Source organism: Chiloscyllium punctatum, chromosome 32 (genome assembly GCF_047496795.1).
Source record: "Chiloscyllium punctatum isolate Juve2018m chromosome 32, sChiPun1.3, whole genome shotgun sequence".
Lineage (NCBI taxonomy): Eukaryota > Metazoa > Chordata > Chondrichthyes > Orectolobiformes > Hemiscylliidae > Chiloscyllium > Chiloscyllium punctatum.
The window spans coordinates 16,468,215-16,491,057 of NC_092770.1; the positions used below are offsets into that span (position 1 = coordinate 16,468,215).

The 22,843-nt window shown below is 43.8% G+C and overlaps 1 protein-coding gene across 2 annotated transcripts in view; it reads right to left on the minus strand.

Annotated features, from left to right (window-relative positions):
- Positions 1-11,436: 11,436 nt before the first annotated feature.
- syt10 (synaptotagmin X) overlaps positions 11,437-22,843 on the minus strand; it is an 83,917-nt gene continuing 72,510 nt past the window's right edge. Inside the window, exon 7 of one of the 2 annotated variants that reach the window (XM_072551738.1) lies at positions 11,437-14,777. In XM_072551738.1, the coding sequence (XP_072407839.1) occupies positions 14,646-14,777 (132 nt within the window). In that variant the 3' untranslated portion in view covers positions 11,437-14,645. The remainder of the gene's footprint in view (positions 14,778-22,843) is intronic. The other variant, XM_072551739.1, reaches the window with a different exon arrangement.

The window sequence follows — 22,843 nt, forward strand, 5'->3', positions numbered from 1 at the left end:
AGAAATCTGCATTCATCCCTTGTGGTTGGAGGGTTCTTAGGCTGAAGATGAGGCACTTTTCCTCCAGGCATCGTGTGGCCAGGGTCTGGCGATGGAGGAGGCCAAGGACCTGCATGTCCTTGACGGAGTGGGAGGGGGAGTTAAAGTGTTCAGCCACGGGGCCGTTGGGTTGGTTGGTCCGGGTGTCCCAGAGGTGTTCTCTGAAACGTTCCGCAAGTAGGCAGCCTGTCTCTCCAATGTAGAGGAGGCCACATCGGGTGCAGCGGATGCAGTAAATGATCTGTGTGGAGGTGCAGGTGAATTTGTGATGGATATGGAAGGATCCCTTGGGGCCTTGGAGGGAAGTGAGGGGGGAGGTGTGGGCTCATGTTTTGCATTTTTTGCGGTTGCAGGGGAAGGTGCCGGGAGTGGAGGTTGGGATGATGGGGGGTGTGGACCTGACGAGGGAGTCGCGGAGGAAGTGGTCTTTCCGGAAGACTGATAGGGGAGGGGAGGGAAATATATCCTTGGTGGTGGGGTCTGTTTGGAGGTGGTGTAAATGACGAAGGATGATCCAATGTATCTGTAGGTTGGTGGGGTGGTAGGTGAGGACCAGTGGGGTTCTGTCCTGGTGGCGATTGGAGGGGCGGGGTTCAAGGGTGGAGGAGCGGGAAGTGGAGGAGATGCGGTGGAGAGCATCGTCGATCACGTCTGGGGGGGAAATTGTGGTCTTTGAAGAAGGAGGCCATCTGGGTTGTTCGGTATTGGAATTGGTCCTCCTGGGAGCAGATGCAGTGGAGGTGAAGGAATTGGGAATATGGGATGGCGATTTTACAGGGGGCAGGGTGGGAGGAGGTGTAGTCTAGGTAGCTGTGGGAGTCGGTCGGTTTATAGTAAATGTCCGTGTTGAGTCGGTCGCCCAAGATAGAAATGGAGAGGTCTAGGAAGGGGAGGGAGGAGTCTGAGACAGTCCAGGTAAATTTGAGGTCAGGGTGGAAGGTGTTAGTAAAGTGGATGAACTGTTCAACCTCCTCGTGGGAGCACGAGGTAGCACCGATACAGTCATCGATGTAGCGGAGGAAAAGGTGGAGGTGGTGCCAGTGTAGCTGCAGAAGATGGACTGTTCCACATATCCTACGAAGAGACAGGCATAGCTGGGGCCCATGCGGGTGCCCATGGCTACTCCTTTGGTTTGGAGGAAGTGGGAGGATTGGAAAGAGAAGTTGTTCAGGGTGAGGACCAGTTCAGTCGGTCGAAGGAGGGTGTCGGTGGAAGGGTACTGGTTGGGTCGGCAGGAAAGGAAGAAGTGGAGGCTTTGAGGCCTTCATGATGGGGGATGGAGGTGTACAGGGACTGGATGTCCATCGTGAAGATAAGGCATTGGGGGCCGGAGAAGTGAAAATCATGGAAGAGGTGGAGGGTGTGGGTGGTGTCCCGAACGTAGGTGGGGAGTTCTTGGACTAAGGGGGACAGGACCGTGTTGAGGTATGCAGAGCTCAGTTCGGGGGGGCAGGAGCAGGCTGAGACAATGGATCGGCCAGGGCAGTCAGGTTTGTGGATTTTGGGCAGGAGGTAGAAATGGGCGTTGCGGGGTTGTAGGACTATGAGGTTGGAGGTGGTGGATATCAAATCACAATTTCATCCCCTTCACACAGATGTTGTGCTGTCTCTCTCAAGGAGCACATTCAATCACCTCCTCCCAGTGGCTGACAAGCCCTTTCCAAAGTCACAGTATAATTCTTGCCAATCGAGTCATGATCACTACGGTGTAAAAACTTTCTTGCATGGACCAGCACTCACTGCTGCTCGTGACCTTCTTCACCCTCAACAAAGTCTCCAACACCATCGGCCTGAAAAGCTAGTGAAGTGTCTTCCTCAACTCGAGACTGCCATCAGATATTTATCACCATCCTCAGACTACTCAAGGCTGTGGGGTAGGCTGGCTTTAGATAATGATGGGCATTATTCTCATTCCTGAAGAAGGGCTCTTGCCCGAAATGTTGATTCTCCTGCTCCTCGAATGCTGCCTGACCTGCTATGTTTTTCCAGCAACACACTTTCGACTCTAATCTCCAGCATCTGCAGTCCTCACTTTCACCTTTTTAGGTAATGATGCTGGTTTGAATTGCTAGTGCAGACATGATGGGTTGAATGGCCTCTTTCTGAGTTGTTAGGCCTCTGTGATACTCCATGATGACTGTAGACCGTGATCCTCAGCAACAGAACCACCACAGACGCGACTTTAGTGAAGACCCTATCTCAGTGGGTTACTGACAAGATTGTATCAATGCAGAAAGCCTTGCCCCTGCAATTTTCACTCTACAGTACTGACTACTAATTGAGATATTACCACGATGCCATTGTATCCTGTATGTGCAGACAGCAAAAAATGAAATGGATGTTAAATTGACCATAATTCTTGATAATGGCTCACTAATGTTCAACCCATTTCTTCTTAATTAAAGAGCAAGAGTTCTTAGTGCTTCAAATGGGTAACCTGGAGAACTCAGAACATCAGCCTCTGAGAACAATCATGATGTGATTGGATATCATTAATCACAACATGGACAGATCCAATCACTGCTGCAACTAGCTGCTGCTACTCTCATCAGGGATAAAGCCGTGCAATTAAACTAAAAATTAGCTAAAGAGTTTGGATTTCTGTTCACCTACAGATGCATTCTGTAAACGCTGAACTGGAGGGAAATATCCATCTACTCTTTGACATGTCCTTTAGCTGGGTGAGAATTTACACATGCTGATGATATCTAATGAGACAGGTTTGTTGACGTATCTTTATTGCAACTTCCCCAAGGGGTCAGCATTTATATTGCTGATCTGTTGACCCTTTGTTGGGCAACAGCTCAGAAGGTCCGGGAGCAGTCCGAGCAGTTTCACCTCAAGAGATACTTGTTGATGTTGGTTTTTGCCAATGTTGTGTTGAAGTGTAAAGCTTGGCTTCCAATTAATAATAATTAATGTTGACATTTTGAGGCTATGCCGATTGGTGGAGCCTCTGTGTATCATCCTTGATGAAGGATGCAACTCCTGAGGTGATTATGTCGAGAAGAGAACTAGTGCCTGCAAACAAATCATTATATTATAATCCTGCTTTCACATGGTGACAAGAAAAACACACACAGATTAGGAAGGCACCTCAAAAAACCTTGTCAACTCACACCATCCACCCAGGAAGATCACACAATCGCTTTCTGTCATTGCAATATCGAACTGAATCTTAAATTAACTTCTTTTATTCTGCTTTCAAGACATTCCTATCTATTGATTTTTTTTCACTCACCTTTGGGAGGTGGGCATTGCTGGCTGCCTGTCCCTAGCTGCCCTTGAGAAAATGGTGGTGAACTGCCTTTTGAACCATTGCAGTCCATGGTTGACTCCTAATTCCCTAAGGGAGCGAATTCCAGGATTTTGACTGTGAAGCAATGGCAATACATTTCCAAGTCGGGATGGTGAATGGTTTGGAGGGGAATTTGCAGGTGGTTATGTATCTGCTGCCCTTGTCCTTCTGTATTGAAGTGATCGTGGATTTAGAAGTTGCTGGATCTTTGGTGAATTTCTGCTCTTTCCATAACATTACTTGACTCAGTTTGTCAGCTTTTCAATCACGGTTTTCATGAGACTGACCTAGTGAATCCTTATATCCATTCACAAAAATAAACTAGTGCCCTATATCATTCGTTTAAATTCCAAATTCAATAGATACTAGATATATCACAAATGTTTAATTACACTATCCTAGTCTTCAAATCCATTAATTTCTCTCCAACCTTATTTCCTTAATTTCCTCTCGCATTTAATCCTCACAATCTCCGCATTCTTATTCTGACCTCCGTAATTTTCAATATTGCCCATGGGTGGCCATGCCATTTGCCACCACTTGGCCCTTATCCCTCTAAACCCTTCCTATTCATATACCCATCCAGGTGCCTTTTAAACATTGTAACTGTACCAGCCTCCAGCACTTCCTCTGGCAGCTCATTACATACATGCACCACCCTTTAGGTCCCCTTTTTATCTTTCCCCTCTCACCCTAAACCTATGCTCTCTAGTTCTGGGCCCTCCCACCCCAGGGAAAAGACTTTGTCTATTTGCCCTATTCATGCCCCTCAAAATTTTATAAACCTTTTTCAGATCCTTCAGCCTCCAATGTTCCAGGGAAAACAGCCCCAGTCTACTCAGCCTCTCCTTATAGCTCAAACTCTCCAACCCTGGCAACATCCTTGTAAATGATTCCTGATGAAGGGCTTATGCCTGAAACGTTGGTTCTCCTGCTCCTCGGATGCTACCTGACCTGCTGTGCTTTTCCAGGACCACACTCTTGACTCCAACATTCTTGTAAGTATTAATTTAGGATATCTGGTCAGCAAAGACGAGTTGGACCAAAGGCTCTGTTTCTGGGTTGTACATATTATGACTCTATGTCTTCAGCTGCCAAGGCCATAACTCCTGCAGATCCCTCCTTCAACGCTTCCACTTTTTCACCTCTCTTTTCTCCTTTCTAACACACCTTGAAACCTTCATTGCTTAGTCATCTGCTCTAATATCATATTTTGTGCCTTAGTATCACATTTTGATGGATAATTGCTCCTGTAAAAAGCCACGGGACATTTTGTTGCATTATCAGCACCATACGTACTTGTACAACTTATATGTGCAAGTAATTATACAGATATTTTATGTGTACAACTTATTATTATGAATGATCGACTAGCCAACTACACCCAGATCCCATGAATGAATAAAAACAAGCTGAGTGAAGAATTTCCAGGTCTGAAACTTTTGTTTCACAAATTTGGTCAGAGAATCTCTACAATGCACAAAGTGGCCATTCAGCCCATCAAATCTGTACCAACCCTCCAAGGAGCGTCCCATCCATGGCCAGTCCACCAAAGCTGTACTATGGGAGGAAAGCAGAGCACCCAACGGAAATCCACACAGACACAGAATGTGCAAACCCCATACAGTCGCCCAAGGGTGTGATCAAACCTGGATCCTGGTGCTGTAAGGTAGCAGTGCTAATCACTGAGCCACCCAATGCCCTTTTATTGGACACTCTTGTTAATCAAAAAAAATCGTCCCTCGGTCACTAGAAAACCCATGCCCCCATATCCACATGTGGGGACCTGCTGGCCCAGTGTGAATGTCACTGGACTAGGAATCTAGTGAACCCAGGTTAATGTCCTGGAGGAAATGGGCTCAAATCCAACTGCAGCAGTTGGTGAAATTTTAACTCAATTTTTTAAAAACGTAAGCATTGGTGATTGTCATAAAAGCACATCTGGTTTACTAATGTTCTTCCAGGAAGTAAATCTGCCATCCTTACCTGGTCTGGTCTACATGTGACTCCAGACCCACAACAATGTGGTCGACTCTTAAGTGCCCTGTGAAATGGCCAAGCAAGCCAGAGATGGGCAATAGAAAAATGCCTTGCTAAAGACAGCTACATCCACTGAAGGGTTAACAAAGCATGCTGATGTTGCTAAATTAACACCTTTCGCTTAAGATAAGGACCAGGTTCAAGTCCCACCTGCTCTAGAAGTGTGTAACAATATTGCTGAGCAGGTTGATCTACAAGGATGTTCTTGTCCCTTTGAAGATCAATCTAATACCATTTGTATCATTTATCTTTTCAACCCAAAATGGACAATTTCGTACATATCAATGTTACGTGCATTTGCCAGTTAGCTGCTTACTCAAGTTGTCTTAATCACCCTGAACCCTTTCATACCCTTCTCAGAAGTCCCAATCCTCCCTAGCTTTGTGCCATCTGCAAACGTGGCATAGTACATTTGATACTTTCATCCAAGTTGTTGATATGTACAAAGTGGGTGGCTGGAACATGGTAAGATCTGGGACTAGGCTTGATAACTTGATTTTGACTGGAAAGGATATGATGGGCTGAATATCCTCCTTCTGAATCATAATCGTACATATGTTTCTATGTCTTTTCTATGTGAGCGATGGTGTAAAACAGGGACAGCGGTCAGCAGCATAGTTTACATTTCTCCTCAAGTTTTAATTCGATTGAAGTTATTGCTGCAGAAAATTATGATTGACCCCACCAGCAATTCTCCAGGTGGTCCTTCTGGAGTGTGGTGTCACAGATACCCTGTTGTGGAGGCTCAATGCTGAATCAGAAAGACACATAGAGTCTCTTGAGCAATGCCAAGGTTATACTGTAACAACATGGCAAGAAGAGACATTGTAACATCTGATTTATATAGCACTTGTCAATTTTCACAGGGCTTTTAACCTAGTGTCTCATGCAGTTTTTACAATGAAGATGGAAGACGAGATGTACTTAGTGAAATATTGGATTGCATTAGCATTGTATGAAAGGGTAGATACTAGACTCAGTGAACACCTTTCTCTGAAAAGGACAGTGAGAAAAGACTGCCCACTTAATTTCCATCAACAATCTTCAATCATATTCTTGAGGGGCAATCTCAAAAAGGCATAATTTCTCAATGCAACGAAACAATAACCTCGGATAGAGGGTGGGAAGAAGACACAGAGACACTGAGCTCCAGTTGTTCCTCAAACCTTTGTGCATTTTTCTGCAGGGACAACAATTGGCAAAGTCACACAGCTCCAGGCGCCCTACTGATGGACGCCTGCTGAGGAATTAGTTCATCACCTTGAACACACCAGGGGAATATATTGAAGGATGTCCAGTTTGTCACACGAGGAGAGATTGGGTCAAGTGGGCCTGTATTCACTGGAGTTTAGAAGAATGAGAGAGGATCTAATCAAAATGTATAAAATTCTGACAGAGCTGGATAGACTGGATGTAGAGAGAATGCTTTGCTTGCTTCCCAATTCTAGAACAAGGGGTCATGGTCTCAGGATACAGTGTGGGCTGAGATGAGGAAAGAACCCTTCACAAGTTTTGATTTGACTTAAGCTTTATTGTCACGTGTACTCAAGTACAGAAGTAAAGGAATCCATTGAAAAGTATGGCACCATCTTAGATTCAATGGTACCTGGGTACAAAACTTTGGAACAAATAGTATCAGAGAGAGACAAAGTTACAAGTAATGTATAACCATTGTTCTTATATAAGTAGAAAAATAAAGAAATAAAGTTAAATGTTAATTTACAGAACTTCCTAGTATTAAAGTGGTGAACCTGTGGAAATCCCAGCACCACTAAAGACTATGGAGGCCAAGTTAACGAATATACTTAAGAAAGAAGTAGGTTCATAGTGGCTAAAGTTGTCAAGGGAATATGGAGAGAGAGTGGGAGCATGCCACTGAGACTAGAGGATCTGATCATTCCTATGTTTTCTACTTTCTAAATGCCAATCCCACCTAGAAGGCCAAGTGCAATGGATGCACAGAAAAACCACCTCCAGCATGATCCCCCCCCACACCATCTTCATTTGGAACTCCAGTGGGTTCCATTCAGGAGTCTACTCGCGAATCCATTCATATGTACGTCAGGACATAATGTGTGATCTCATACATGATCGCAAAGACTTGAAATATGAATACTTCCTGTACTTAGGAACAGTTCCTTCTATTGTATTGCACTGTGGTCTGACTTGTGACCCAGTCCACCTGCAACCTGGGCACTGCCTGTAACCAAATCTTCCCTCAACCTACTTTGCTCTAAGGTAAACAACCCCACCCCATTCAATCACTCTTCATCGTCACTAATCTCCATTCCTGACAATAATCTTTTAAGTCTTCTCTGTGCTCTTTTTAGTCTGATCAGATCCTTTCAGACCTGCATTGAGAGCATGAACTCTGGCCTAATTAGTGTTTCATACTCGTTTCAAAGGGAATGGACAGAAAGTGGGAAAAGAGTACTGAGCTGGATGGTCATTGGTGATCATATTGAATGGTAAATCAGGCTTGAAGGGCTGTGTGGCCTATTCCTGCTCCTATTCTCTATGTTTCTGTATTATTCTAAAGAATCATCCTTGTTCTTCAACTCTATATCTCAGCCAATAAAACAAGACCCAATGTACCTACTAAATTACCTTATCCACTGTTCCTGCTCCTTTCGGGGGTCTGTGAATATACCGCCTAAGGCTTTTCAACATTTCTCAGAATTCTCCTATTTATTGCCCATTCCTTTGTCCTGTATGAGTTCCCATTGCATCCCTTTGCACACCTTGGCATTAAGATCCATTTGCCACTTGTCTGCCTGACTGACGGCTAATTTCAAAGGAACTCCTCTAGTTTTTTGTGGCCATATTGGGCTCTCAATGCTTTCTTCACCTGACTGGAGACATACAACAGAGTTAGAAAGTGATGTCAGTGTCTCACTAATGAGTTGAATGTTAATGGGACAATTGGACAGGATTTAATGCCCTCCCATGGTGATTTCATTTTGGGGCATGTGCATTTTAGTTTGGCAGGAGGGTATCCCACAGAGCTACAGTTTCCACCTATAGGCATAATTTTACCACAGCACAATCTGTTCCTGTATAACACTTATTGCCATTCAGTTCTCACAGCTGGAGATCCTTTTAACATTAGTCAAATGTACTGTCAGTAAAATGAACACAATTAATTGACCAAGCAAAGTGCTGTTCATTAGCAAATGCAGTGACCACACTGTCTCAGAGCAGAAAGACATTACAGGAACTCATTTCTGGAGCTACTTTGACTATTACTTTTGATAAAAGAAGAAAAGATTAATCACCATTTAGAATGATTTAGGAGACATCAAGAATTACGCCGAAAGTTTGAGCCCAGAATACTGGACTAAATGAGTGCGGACCCTGAAAACTGTGGTGCTGGAAAAGCACAGCCGGTCAGGCAGCATCCGGGGAGGAGGAGAGTCGATGTTTCAAGCATGAGTTCTTCATCAGGAATAAAGAGTTTAAGCGTGACCAGCACCACAGTCTCGACTCTGATCCCCAAGCATCTGCAGTCCTCACTTTCTCATAGCAAACTTTGATAATGACTGCTGTTAAATGTAGGATTAGAATCACCAAATCAGAATGTTACTGCACAAGAGGCCATTCTGCCCATCATGCTTATATCTGCTTATCCTATTCCTTTGCTCTTTCCTCAACTTAGGGGGTTGTTTAGCTTAGTTTGTGATGCAGAGTAACACCACCAGCATGAGGTGAAGTTACCATAAAGGACTCTGTTCAAACTCTCCCCTTGCCTAAGGTGTGGTAACCCTCAGGTTCAGGCACAACCAGTCATCTCTCTCTCTCTTTCTCTCATGAGAGAGTGGGACTATGGTGACTTTAACTTTTACCTTCAATCCCCTGCAATTTGTTTTTGTTTTCTTTTTTTAAGAAGAGATCCAATGAATCTCTAATTACTTATAATTCCTTAAGAACTTTGCCTATTTCAAATTTGAAACAATTGGATGATATTTCAATGTCATAGATCTGCTGCTTTGTGATGTCCTTCAAGCCCGCTTTCCAATACAGCCTCCCCATGTGCGAGGGTTTAACAATCCTGTGGTTTTCCAATGGTGTTTAATTACAGTGCAGCCACATTCTCACACGCTCTTTTATTTTTGGTACATTGCTTTGTCATCAGGTACAGTCAAGCACGATTAATGACTCCTGATGGTTCTGGCCTCTCTGGAGTTGGACAATTGTTAGCTGCTTGGGAACTTATTCGTGATGCTCCACATTCTACTTGTCATGCACATGAAACCTTTGATGTAATTTATCACATTTAATCACAATCTGACAGGTGTACATGCCGTAAGGGATTTGGGGCATTTAGTTCTACTGAAGCATTCACACATTACTGCTGTTGCACGAACTTGATGCAAGAAGTTCATTCACTGGTATTATCCTTAGTATTGAGGAATGGAAAGCAATTGATTGCAATGCCTTCTGCAGCCTCATGACAATACTAAAGTGTTTTATGATAAATCACATCGGTGTTCCTTCACTGTCACTGGGTTCAAGTCTGGGCACTCCCTCTGTGGCTCGTCCTGAAGTAGGCCATTCAGCCCAGCAAGTCTGCTCTGCTAATCAATCAGATCGGGGATGATTTGCTAACCTTCAGTACCTTTTCCCCATTACCTTTCATTTTCTTATTGATTAAAATTCACCAATCGCTGCTTTGAATATTCTTAACTACCCAGCCTCTATATCCCTCTGTAACACAGAATTCCACACATTCATCCACCCTTCGTGAGAAGAAATATTTCCTCATCTTAGTCTTAAATGGGAAATCCTTGTGTTGGCCATAGACTGTCTCACAAAGCTAAACAACCTCCTGGCATCTACACTGTCAAGCCCTTGAGGAATCTTACATGTTTCAATAAGATCTCCTCCAGTTCTTTTAACTGCCCATGAGACCAAAGGGTCTCTTTCCGTGCTGTCTAACTCGATGAGTGCTGACTCAACCTCTCCTCATTAAGAAAATCCCCCCGTACCCAGAATCAATTAACTGTCCCAAATGCCAGAGTATCTTTCCTTAAAATAAGTGTGCCAAAATGGCTCAGAGTGTTCCAGGTCTAAAGTGGACCCTTGTACAATTTTAACCATATCTCCATACATTTGTACTTGATTCCTTTGAAATCAAAGCTAACATTCAATTTGCCATCCCTATTAGCTGCTGAACTGGGATGTAGGCTTTTTGTGATTTAGTAATGAGGACCACCAAATCCCTCTGGACTGCAACTTGCTGCAGGCTTTTTTCTAAGGACAGTGGCTATTCAAGATGGCACCTCACCACCAACTTCACAAGGGCATTAAGGGTTGAGCGACAAAGTCTGATTCGGCCAGTAACCTCTACATCCCATGAAGAAACAATGTTAAAGAGTACTTCTGTAATGTATGAAACATAGTGGTCAGCATACAGCAAATTCCCGCCAATGATGATTACACAACTGACAAGAGAGGAGGCCCAACACCTAACCACTGAGTCCTGCAGGCCAGATTTGTGAAGCTTAGCACCAATTGTGGTGACTTTGGCTGTCAATATTCTAAGTGCAGCTCAAGGCACCTCTTGTGGCATGATGGTAGCGTCCCTACCCATAGCTGGGAGGCTTGGGTTCAAGTCCCACCTGCTCTGGAGTTGTGTAATAAAACCTCTGAACAGGTTGATTAGAAAAATAGGTTAATTTTTTTTAAAAATCTAAGTGTGGCTCAAGGGTTCTTGAGGCACAGTGGTAGTGTTCCTATCTGAGAGTCAAGAGGCCCAGGTTCTAGTCCCATCTGCTCCAGCATTGTGTAACAGCATCTCCAAACAGGTTGATTAGAAAATATTTAACGATGATTCAAACAATTTTCTATAAAGTGTTAAAATAATCTCTACCAATAACTTTAAGACTCATCCTATTGCCCCATTAATTTGGCTAATAACCACTGATTAATTTTATTGATGACTTTGAATTGGGCAGATTTGTCTGGAGACGTATTGACCCTATAGAGCATCGGTGAAACAAAAAGCTTCTATGACCATATTAAAATAATTACAAGTTTATTTATTTGTTTATATTCAAAATACATATTAAACATATATTTGTTGTATAATTTTAATGTAATTATGATCTTACAAAATATATCACAAACTGTACACTTCATCACATATTAATCCATATATTCTCCATCTGTAAGTGTTACACATGATTGTTCAGACTCACAACAGGAAGTTCACACCACTTAACCCCATCAACAGTGCGTCAATTACAACGGGATAAGACAGCAGCAGAATGAACCAGAACGCTTCAATTTTAACATTTTAGCTCACATATACTTCAAAATAGTTACACAGTGCTAATCAGCAGCATACGAGTAACGCACAGTCTTTACTCTGTTACAATATTTACTATTGGTGTTGGTATGTCTATCTGCATTACCACTAGATTATAGACACAAAAATGTATTGAAGCACACTGCAAGGGTGTTAAGGAACTGTCGTTAAATGGCGTCTCCTTTTTATTCAGTCCAAACATGATTTTTACTTCTCCCAAAGTGTTTTAATAATAACAACTATTTCTTGCCAACAGCATTGGGTGTCAGAAAGTTCCCTGCAAACAGGGGCACCATTTTTGCTTATAAAAATGCTCTGGAAAAATCTTATGCAGATTTTAACAGCAATAAATTTGCAACAGAACAGTTTGTCACATGTACATCATTGGTATGTAAAAATGCGGGGTTGAAACACACCACTAAAACTGCATTCCTCCTTCTTGGCACATCCAATCCTCACTGGTCATTGTATCAGAATGGCCCAATGGATTTTTCTGGGCAACTTTGCAATTGTATCTTTTTTTGGCGATTTTATTTTGTGGCATTAAAGTCAGGCGCAGATTAGATTTTAAAACAGTTTGCAATTTTAACACGCCCATTTTCAAAAGAACAGTAAAAGGAATGGTTGATGCTAGTGTGAAAGGAATCCCCCCAATTTTGCCTTAAAAATTAATTAAAGCAATGTGAGATTATAACTTTATAGCCCATGACTTTATTTCTTTACAGCTGTAGTTTCTGTCCATTCTTGGCCAGATTAGGATTAGAACCATTTTTAACCAAAGTCTTCAGAGACTTAATCAATTGTCAAGGCCTGGTCTGGACAATTAATTCATAGAATCTCTATAATGTGGAAACAGGTCATTTGGTCCAACAAGTCGACACCAACCTCCTAAGAGTATCCCACCCAGACCTGTTCCCCTACCCTATTATTGTAAATTTCCCCTGACTAATGCACCTAACCTACACATCCTTGAACACTATGGGCAATCTAGCATGGCCAATTCACCCAACCTGCACATCATTGGATTGTGGGAGGAAACCAAAGCAAACCCACGCAGACACAGGGAGAATGTGGAAACTTCACACAGACACAAGGCTGGAATCAAACCTGGGTCCCTGGTGCTGTGAGGCATCAGTGCTAACCACTGAGCCACAGTGCCACCCAAAACAGGAACCAACATGTTTTAATTAAAGCAGGAGTATCTGTGTAATTTAATAAACATTAGAAATGCTCAGGTTTAGGGTGCATTGCTCAAAGATACTGGGGTGAAAGCTCTTATTGATTGTTTTTAGGAGTTTTTACATCAATGACAGACAATGCTGGATTCATGAGGTATTGTCCATGTCTTTTAACATATACAGCTTCATAGGGAAGAGAAAGCAGCTGTTTCTATCGTCATTAAATAAACCAAGCCTGAAAGTGTGGCAGAGCTGGGTTCAATTGAAATATTCAGAGGGCATTAGATGATTATTTAAATGGAAACAACATGCAGAGTTGCAGGGAAGGAGAATGGCACTAAGTCACGATGCACATTCGGGGAGCCAATGAAGACATGACGAACCAAATGCCTTCCTTCTGTGATTCCGTGAAACATTTAAGATGCTGCAAGCTTTGAAAATGGCAATAATGTAAAAGGCTAATGGACTGCACTTACTGGCTGTCATTACTGATGGGCTACTCCTAACATGGGCATTGTAATTGGTGATCGGTTAGTGACAGGACCTCAGAGGTCTGCTGCAAGAGAGATCCACCACGGGGCTGGTGTCCAATCCTCAAAGATACTTCCTACCCACCAACGTGCAGAATACTCCAGAGAAATGCCGAGGGACATCAGGTGAGGAAGAGTGGGCTGTAGGCTTTCCGCATGTTAAGGTGCATCTTAAACACAGCGGCTGCAAACTGCCAGTTTCCAATGCCAGATATAAAGGACACTCCACTGGTTCCCAGGTAACTGCCAGCGTCATGGCAACAGACTTTGCAGCTTATGTTTGTCATCAAGTATCTCAATTGCAGTACAGCCCTGGCTGTTCTCTTTTCATATGAATATTTCAACATCGTTCACATCTGAGTGTCAACTTCTAAGGGTTACCCGACAGGTTTCATTCTCGACAAAGTACAAAGTCTGCCTTTTAAAAGGACCTCATCATAATGAGGACAGGCTTGGGCCGCTCTTCCAACAAGAAAGAAAGATCAAGGAGTGAACTAGTCAAGAGGTTTAAAATGATTAATAAAGTTAATACGGCAGATTGAGAGAAACTCTATTCCACCAGCTCTGCTTGGGAGGGCGCGCGGGGAGATTCACAAATCAACAGGCCAGGGACTTAAAGTTCCAGGCCATTCAGCGTTATTGTAATGAAATACTTCTTCACACAAAGAGGAGTGAAATTTGGAACTCTGTCTCCCTCTGTAAGCTTGTAGGGCTGGGTATCAATTTTAAAAAACTTCAAGACTGGGATTGATGAATTGTTTACGAAAGGGAGCTATCCTGGACGCTGAAAGTTTGAAATAAGTGCTCAAATATTCAGCAGGTCAGGGCAATATCTTTGGGAAAAGATCGTTTCAGATTTGTAGCCGTTTGAGATAACCAGTTGATCAGAATTCTTCACCAAGGTAGGGAAATAGTGTAAGGTACACGGGTCAACCACTATTGAATGGAATGAGCTAGATGGGCAAGTGGGGTTGACTGGGCTCCTTCTGTTCCCATTTTCCTAATCAAAGGATTTAAAATTTTCAATAAAGAGTATTCTCCGTCACCGACATTTTCACATGAGAGTGATCCCTTGTAGCTCTTTGCAGTGTATCTGGACCCATCACCTCTGTCCACTCATGAAACAGTGTTGGGGGCTTCACCCACACTAACACTATTGCACTGCTTCACTCCTGTTCTATCAATAAGACAGACATTTCCAGATGCTCTCCATTAACAACTCAGAGGTGTTCAGCCTTAGACAAGCAGCAGCTCTACGGTGTGGGTGGCAGCTTTGGAGACGGGCAGGATCCTTGACTGTCAAAACTGGTCGCTCGACCTGGTGCCTGCAACAGAATCATTTCAGATTTACTCCACAGACCAACCCCAGCGAATTCTGCTTTTATCTGTAAAAAATTTGCAATTGTATAAATTATCGTGACACATTTCACATTATTTTACTTTAAAAGTCTCATCACTGTTTTTAGAAAAGGGAAGCATGGCAGCCAGTTTTCACCCAGGAAGATCCCACAGACTGGGACAAACCAATGAGGGGATTATTGGTGTCTTTGATAACGTTGACCCATCACCTGAGAGCGCAAATCAGGCTCCGATTTAGTTCACTCAAAATGGGCACTCTCCAAAGTACAGCACTCCCTCAGTACTGGCCCTCTGACAATGCAGCACTCCCTCAGTACTGACCCTCTGACAGTGCAGCACTTCCTCAGTACTGACTCTCTGACAGTGTAGCACTCCCTCAGTACTGACCCTCTGACAGTGCAGCACTTCCTCAGTACTGACTCTCTGACAGTGCAGCGCTCCCTCCGCACTGACTCTTTGACAGTGCAGCACTCCCTCAGCAATGACTGTCTAACAGTGCGGCGCTCCCTCAGTACAGACCCTCCGACAGTGCAGCACTCCCTCAGTACTGACCCTCTGACAGTGCGGCACTCCCTCAGGAGTGACCCTCTGACAGTGCAGCACTTCCTGAGCACTGACCTTCTGACAATGCAGCACTCCCTCAGTACTGACCCTCTGACAGTGCGGCACTCCCTCAGCACTGACCCTCTGACAGTGCAGCACTCCCTCAGCACTGACCCTCTGACAGTGCGGCACTCCCTCAGCACTGACCCTCTGACAGTGCGGCACTCCCTCAGCACTGACCCTCTGACAGTGCAGCACTTCCTCAGTACTGACCCTCTGACAATGCAGCACTCCCTCAGCAGCGACCCTCCGACAGTGCGACACTCCATCAGCACCGACCCTCCAACAGTGAGGCGCTCCCTCAGCACAGACCCTCCGACAGTGCAGCATTCCCTCAGCAATGACTGTCTAACAGTGCGGCACTCCCTCAGTACTGACTCTCTGACAGTGCAATGCTCCCTCAGCAGTGACCCTCTGACAGTGCAGCACTTCCCGAGCACTGACCTTCTGACAATGCAGCACTCCCTCAGTACTGACTCTTTGAAAGTGCAGCACTCCCTCAGTACTGACTGTCTAACAGTGCGGCACTCCCTCAGTACTGACCGTCCGACAGTGCAGCGCTTCCACAGCACTGACTCTTTGACAGTGCAGCACTCCCTCAGTACTGACCCTCCGACAGTGCAGCGCTCCCTCAGTACTGACCCTCCGACAGTGCAGCGCTTCCTCAGTACTGATCTTCCGACAGTGCAGCACTCCCTCAGTACTGACCCTCCGACAGTGCAGCAGCCCCTCAGTAATGACCCTCTGACAGTGCGACGCTCCCTCAGCACTGACCTTCCGACAGTGGGACACTCCCTCAGCACTGACTCTTTGACAGTGCAGCACTCCTTCAGCACCGACCCTCCAACAGTATGGCACTCCTTCAGCTTCAACCCTCCGATAGTGCAGCACTCCCCCAGCACTGGCACAGTGTTATGCTATCATTGGGTCAGTACGGAGGTAGCATTACATGGTCGGAAGGTTTTCAAAAAGACTTAATGGAATTCACGTGTCTTAAGGTGTGTAAAAAGCCAAGGGGAGAGACAGTGAAAGTTACAAGCATGAGTTTATAGCTGGCAGGAGTTGTAGCTATTTGATATTGTTTTGGAGTGGAGCTGGGGTATCGAATGTGCAGAGATAAGATGCATTGTTCAGCCTTTGGCAGCTCCCTGCAAAGCCCCTTTAGGATGAGTGAAAGCTGCAAAAACCAGAAAGAAAGGCTGCTGCAACATTTCCTCTCACCAGCTCCTGAACTTATTATCTTTGAAGAAATCCTGGTGCCAGTGTCATGTCCCTCGTGATGCCCGTTTACCCGAGCAAGCATGCCAGACTAAAAGCAAGCTCGAGCATTTCAAAGTTAAAAATCACACAACACCAGGTTATAGTCCAACAATAGAACATCCCATATCTTCTCCTTTCATTTTCAGAGAATTGACTCGTGTTTAGCCAAATATGGGCAAAAATAACCAAGTGTATATCTTAATATTTTCAGATTTCAAAACTGCATTAAGCTGTCCTTCAGCTGATGAATCACTGGGCTTTTATAACAAATCAATAATTTTGTTATTGAAGAAATATAGTTGACAGATCTTGTTATTTTAAACCTAATGCAGATGAAATGTTTAACTGGCCATATCGGCAACGGCCTAAAACATATGGAATAATGGGACTAGAGAGATGCTGTGCATTCATCTTCATTTCAGTCATAATACTTTTATACTTTTTGCAAAGTCTATCTCGTTTACCAACATTTGAGGAAGAAAGATATGATGTCTTTACCTAGCCTGGCCTTTGTGGAACTCCAGACCCATAACATGGTACGGTGGCTCAGTGGTTAGAACTGCTGCCTTACAGCACCAGGGTCCCAGGTTTGATTCCAGCCTCAGGTGACTGTCTGTGTGGAGTTTGCACATTCTCCCCGTGTCTGCATGGGTTTCCTCCCACAGTCCAAAGATGTGCAGCTCAGGTGAACTGGCCATGCTAAATTGCCCATAGTGTTAGGTGTATTAGTCAGAGGGAAATGGGTCTTGGGTGGGTTACTCTTCAGAGGGTCAGTGTGGACTGGTTGGGCCAAAGGGTCTGTTTCCACACTGTAAGGAATCTAATCAAAAAAACAAACCTTCACTGCTTTGTGAGATACCCAGAACAATACTGAGTTGTCAGGATGTTGGTGCCTGGTTATCTTTTGAAGGGTAATTTGTCATTTTGCAGAATTATTTGGAGAGGAGTGCCAGGAGTACATTGGGGATCAGTTAGTTCAGTTGGCTGGACTGGTGGTTGAAATGTAGAGTGACACCAACAGTATGAATCCAATTGCCCCACCAGCTGAGGTTACCATGAAGACCACATCTTCTCAACCTCACGGCTTGCCCAAAGTCAAACTCACCACCAGCCCACTGGTCCAGTAGGACAAGGTGAGTTTACTTACCAGTAAAGCATAACCTCCTGAACCTATACTAATGACGTTGATTGATTTTTTTTTGTTTTGAGATGTTGTGCATCCCTAAATGCCCTTTAACTGAGTGGCTCATAGAATCCCTACAGCGTGGAAACAGGCCCTTCAGCCCAACAAGTCTGCACCAACCTTCCAAAGAATATCCCATACAAACCCATTCCCTTAACTAACACATCCCTGAACGCTGTGGGCAATTCAACATGGCCAATTCACCTAATCTGCACATCTTTGGACTGTGGGACGAAAATGGAGCATCCGAAGGAAACCCACGCAGACAGTTGCCTGAGGCTGGAATCAAACCCAGATCCCTGGCTCTGTGAGCTAGCAGTGCTAACCACTGAGCCACTATGATGCCAAGCTGTTTTAGTGGGCATGTGGAATTCAATTGCATGTCTCTGGGTCTTTCGCTCGATGTAGCCAGCTCAGGTAAAACCAGCAGATTCCCTTCCCTTCCCTAAAGGACAGCAGCGAAGCAGACAGAAACCAGCAGAACTGTAGATGCTGTAAATCAGAACCGAAAACAGAAATTGCTGGAAAAGCTCTGGCAGCATCTGTGAAGAGAGATCAGTGTTAACGTTACGGGTTGAGTGACTCTTCCTCAGAAGAGTTCTGTGATCTCTCTCCACAGATGCTGCCAGACCTGCCGAGAGATAGTTTTTTTATTAATGATTTTACAGCCACAATTACTAAGACTAGCTTCAAATTTCAGATTTTATTAATTGCACTTAAATTCCAAACACTGCCATAATGGGATTTGAACCATGTCTCTACAGCATTAGCCTGGGCTTATGGATTACTGGTCCATTGATATTCCCAATGTTCCATCTTCTCCCCCAACTATTGGTTACTAGTTCGCTCTCAACTGCTCTTCAAACAGTAAATTGCAAATATCTGAGGGGGCTGATGGAGCCTTATTTAATACTGTTCCTGAAAGATGACAGAAAATCCTTTCCTTGGTCCTACACACCAATTATCAGCCTAGATTACATTTTTAAATCTCTCGAAAGGGTCTTAAGCCTCCATGACCCTGAGACACAAATTTGAGAGTGTGAGCCATGGCTGACTCTGTAAAAAGGATTTTCCCTGTGCGACCATTCCTCTATCACACAGAGTAAGGGTTGAACAGAGGGAAGTTTGAACCAGGAGCTAAGTGTGTAGGAACCTTTAAAGTTTTCTGTCGTTCTGTTACTGAGCTGGTGGGTGGTGAAATGTACAACTTCACCTGAAGCCATTCCTTCTAGTAGCAGAGAAGTTGTCAGAGGTTTGGTGTGACCATGCACTACCAGCAGCACATTTTCCAGCATGGGATTCATTGTAACAGGTTCTGTAATATCATTGAGAGGGGAACAATTTTGAGAAGGTAAGTTTTATTTTTATAAAAATGGATAAGGGCAGTAATCCAACATGGCAATGGAATAGTAGGAGGCCATTCAGCGTTTAGATCAGAGTGGTGCTGGAAAAGCACAGCAGGTCAGGCAGGACCATTCAGCCCCTTGAGACTGTTCCAGCATTCAGTCAGATCAATGCCACTGTACATCTTCATACTATCACCCAGCCAAAAGCCAACCATCTTAGTCTTGAAAGTTCTGATTCTTCCCATTATCCACACACCTTTTTTGGGAGAGAGAATTCCTGGCGTCAGTGTGCACAGTGCTCCTGAATTCACTTGTGAACAGCCAGGCTGTATTTGAAAGGTTGTTATCTATTTTGCTGCCCTGTTCTGCTCCAGAGGCAATAGTTTCTCTCTATCTATCCAATCACATCCATTTATCATTTCAAACACCTTGAGTTGATTGCCTTTCATTCTTCCAAATTCAAGGGAATACAAGTATTTCCGTAGGCTGTCCTCCTTATTGAACTGTTTAAGCTACAGTATCGGTATCTCTTATGGCTATAAGTGCTTTTGCAGTAATTATAACAAGGGGCAGGACTGGGAGATTTAAAAGTTGGTTGGCACTGGTTTAACGTTCTCTTCCTGATTGTTATGAAATTATTTTTCTTTTGCGATGCAACATCAGAGAAGGTAACCTATATTTCTAAATTCTTTCACCATTCAAATATTGGCCAGAGTGAAGGGGTAAATTTCCCTGCTGTTCTTTGACATAATGCCTTGGCACCTTTTGCATGCCCCAGGCCTCGTTGACAGTGCCCAGTCTAAGATCTTGTGAGAAAGCTGGCACCTCTATTAATGCTGCACTCCCTGGTGATCCACTGGGAGTCGATCTGGATTTAGGTTGAGATCAGCAATTTGTGAGTGTTCACTCCAAAGGAATGAAGGGAGATGGGGGATGGGTTGGAAAGTTCAGCCTTGTTATTTAAATATTGTTGGCCTGTTGTAGAGGGTCAGCTGTGTCTCACTCATCCCAAGGGGCAAAACCAAAACAACAGCTCTGCCAACTTCTGCCTCTCTTCTGTGTTTATGTTTATGCCCGAGTATCATTGGAGAAACAGCACGTAGTGTCCATCAATGCTCTTGATGCTATTAGGTGGGCAGCATGGGGGACACAATGCTTTATTTCCTTTCTAACTCCATGTTGATTTAGTGCCCCCCTACCTCCCCCTCACGTTTGACAGTTCATATTGCCCTTAAGAGGCTTTGAGTGTAAATATTGAATTGGCTACTCAGATGGTTAGTCGTTTAACAAAATATAACCGCAAAAACAAGTCCCTAATCTAAAAGTCACCTGTAGACTTGTTTATGTAGAGGTGGCATCTTGGAGGGATCTTGGTGGTACCATGGGAGTGTCCTTACCTCTGAGGTAGGAGGAAGTGAGGACTGCAGATGCTGGAGATCAGAGCTTAAAAATGTGTTGCTGGAAAAGCGCAGCAGGTCAGGCAGCATCAAAGGAGAAGGATGCGGCTTGACCTGCTGCGCTTTTCCAGCAACACATTTTTAAGCTCTGAGGTAGGAGGCCCAGGTTTAAGACCACCTGCTCCAGAGATGTGCAATAATATCAAAAAAGAGAAAATGCTGGAAAATCTCAGTAAGTCTGGCAGCATCTGTAAGGAGAGAAAAGAGCTGACGTTTTGAGTCTAACTGACCCTTTGTCAAAGCTTTTATGCAGTGTGAAATAATATCGCCAGACAGACTGCTCAGAAAACGTCTGAAGAAAGCAACCTTTAATTTCCAAAGGATAGTGGAATTTTGACACGTTTAGCAGCTTCATGGTCGCTTGTGATGAAACCAGTTTTCTTTTAGATATGGAATTTTTTTTAGTAAAACTGGAATCCTTGTACTGCCAAATTCTTCGACCGCTAAATTTGAGATTTAAACTTGGTTTTTAAGAAGAGCATAGGAAACAGGAACAGGAGTGGACCATACACAAAAGAGAATTGCGTTTTTTAAACAGAATCCAAGTCCACACTTCTTGTAACAGTTTTATTTCAGTTAACTTCAGTTCCTCCCCCTACTGATTACTAGCTTCCTATATATATATATATATATATATATATATACAACTAATTCTCACCCAATGAACCTTAAATTAATATATCCATCAGCTGTTCCCTGGTTCCATTATTTCTTAGGCATCTTGTCAGAATTTGGTGAAGAACAATACAGACCCTTAAGCCTGCTCTGCCATTCAATACAATTATTAGTCATCTACTTTACCACCTAACTTCTAGTTCCCTTAATTCCCTTAATCTTAGTCATGAATATACTCAACAATAGACCACAGTAGCTCCTTGGGGTAGCGAGTTCCAAAGATTCACAATTTGTTAAGTGAAGGAAGGAACCAGAGAATGTTGAAGTCAAAATGTTCAATCTGGGAGAATGAACTTCAGTGATTTAGAAAAGACCTAGCCCAGGGTGTTACTGGGTCAAACTTCAGTGTTACTGGAACCCAAACCTTGGAGTGCAGGTTAATAGCTCCTTGAAAGTGGAGTTGCAGGTAGATAGGATAGGGAAGGAGGCATTTGGTATGATTTCCTTTATTGGTCAGAGTATTGAGTACAAGAGTTGGGGCTGTACAGGACATTGGTTAGGCCACTGTTGGAATATTGCGTGCAATTCTGGTCTCCTTCCTATCGGAAAGATGTTGTGAAACTTGAAAGGGCTCAGAAAAGATTTACAAGGATGTTGCCAGGGTTGGAGGGTTTGAGCTATAGGGAGAGGCTGAACAGGCTGGGGCTGTTTTCCCTGGAGCGTCGGAGGCTGAGGGGTGACCTTATAGAGGTTTACAAAATTATGAGAGGCATGGATAGGATAAATAGACGAAGTCTTTTCCCTGGGGTCAGGGAGTCCAGAACTAAAGGGCATAGGTTTAGGGTGAGAGGGGAAAGATATAAAAGAGACCTAAGGAGCAACCTTTTCACGCAGAGAGTGGTACGTGTATGGAATGAGCTGCCAGAGGATATGGTGGAGGCTGGTACAATTGCAACATTTAAGAGGCATTTGGATGGATATATGAATAGGAAGGGTTTGGAGGGATATGAGCCAGGTGCTGGCAGGTGGGACTAGATTGGGTTGGGATGTCTGGTCGGCATGGACAGGTTGGACGAAAGGGTCTGTTTCCATGCTGTACATCTCTCTGACTCTATCCATGACGCTATGACAGCATTGTCAGTCTATCTACAGGACATGGACTGCTGCAGTTCAGGAAAGCAGTTCACCACTACCTTCGCAAAGGCAACTAGGAATGGCAATAAAAGCTGTCCCAGCCAGCATACACCATGAATGAATAAAAAATACGCAAGGACACATTAGTATCATCGTGCTGAAATTAAAGAATGAATATTGAGTAAGTACTCAGCTAAAAAAAAGAGATGGGCCTATTTAAAATCCAAAGTGAAATCCTCATGTCAGGTATTGGTCTTTTGGTATGATCACTAGACCATTAATCCAGAGGTCCAGGTAATGTTCTGGGGACCTAGGTTTGAATCCTATCTTGGCAGATGGTGCAATTTGAATCCAATAAAAATCTGGAATTAAGAATCTTATGATAACCATGAATCCATTGCCAATTGTCAGGAAACATGTGTGGTTCACTAATATCCTTTAGGGAAGGAAACTGCCATCCTTATCTGGTCTGACTTGCATGTGACTCCAGACCC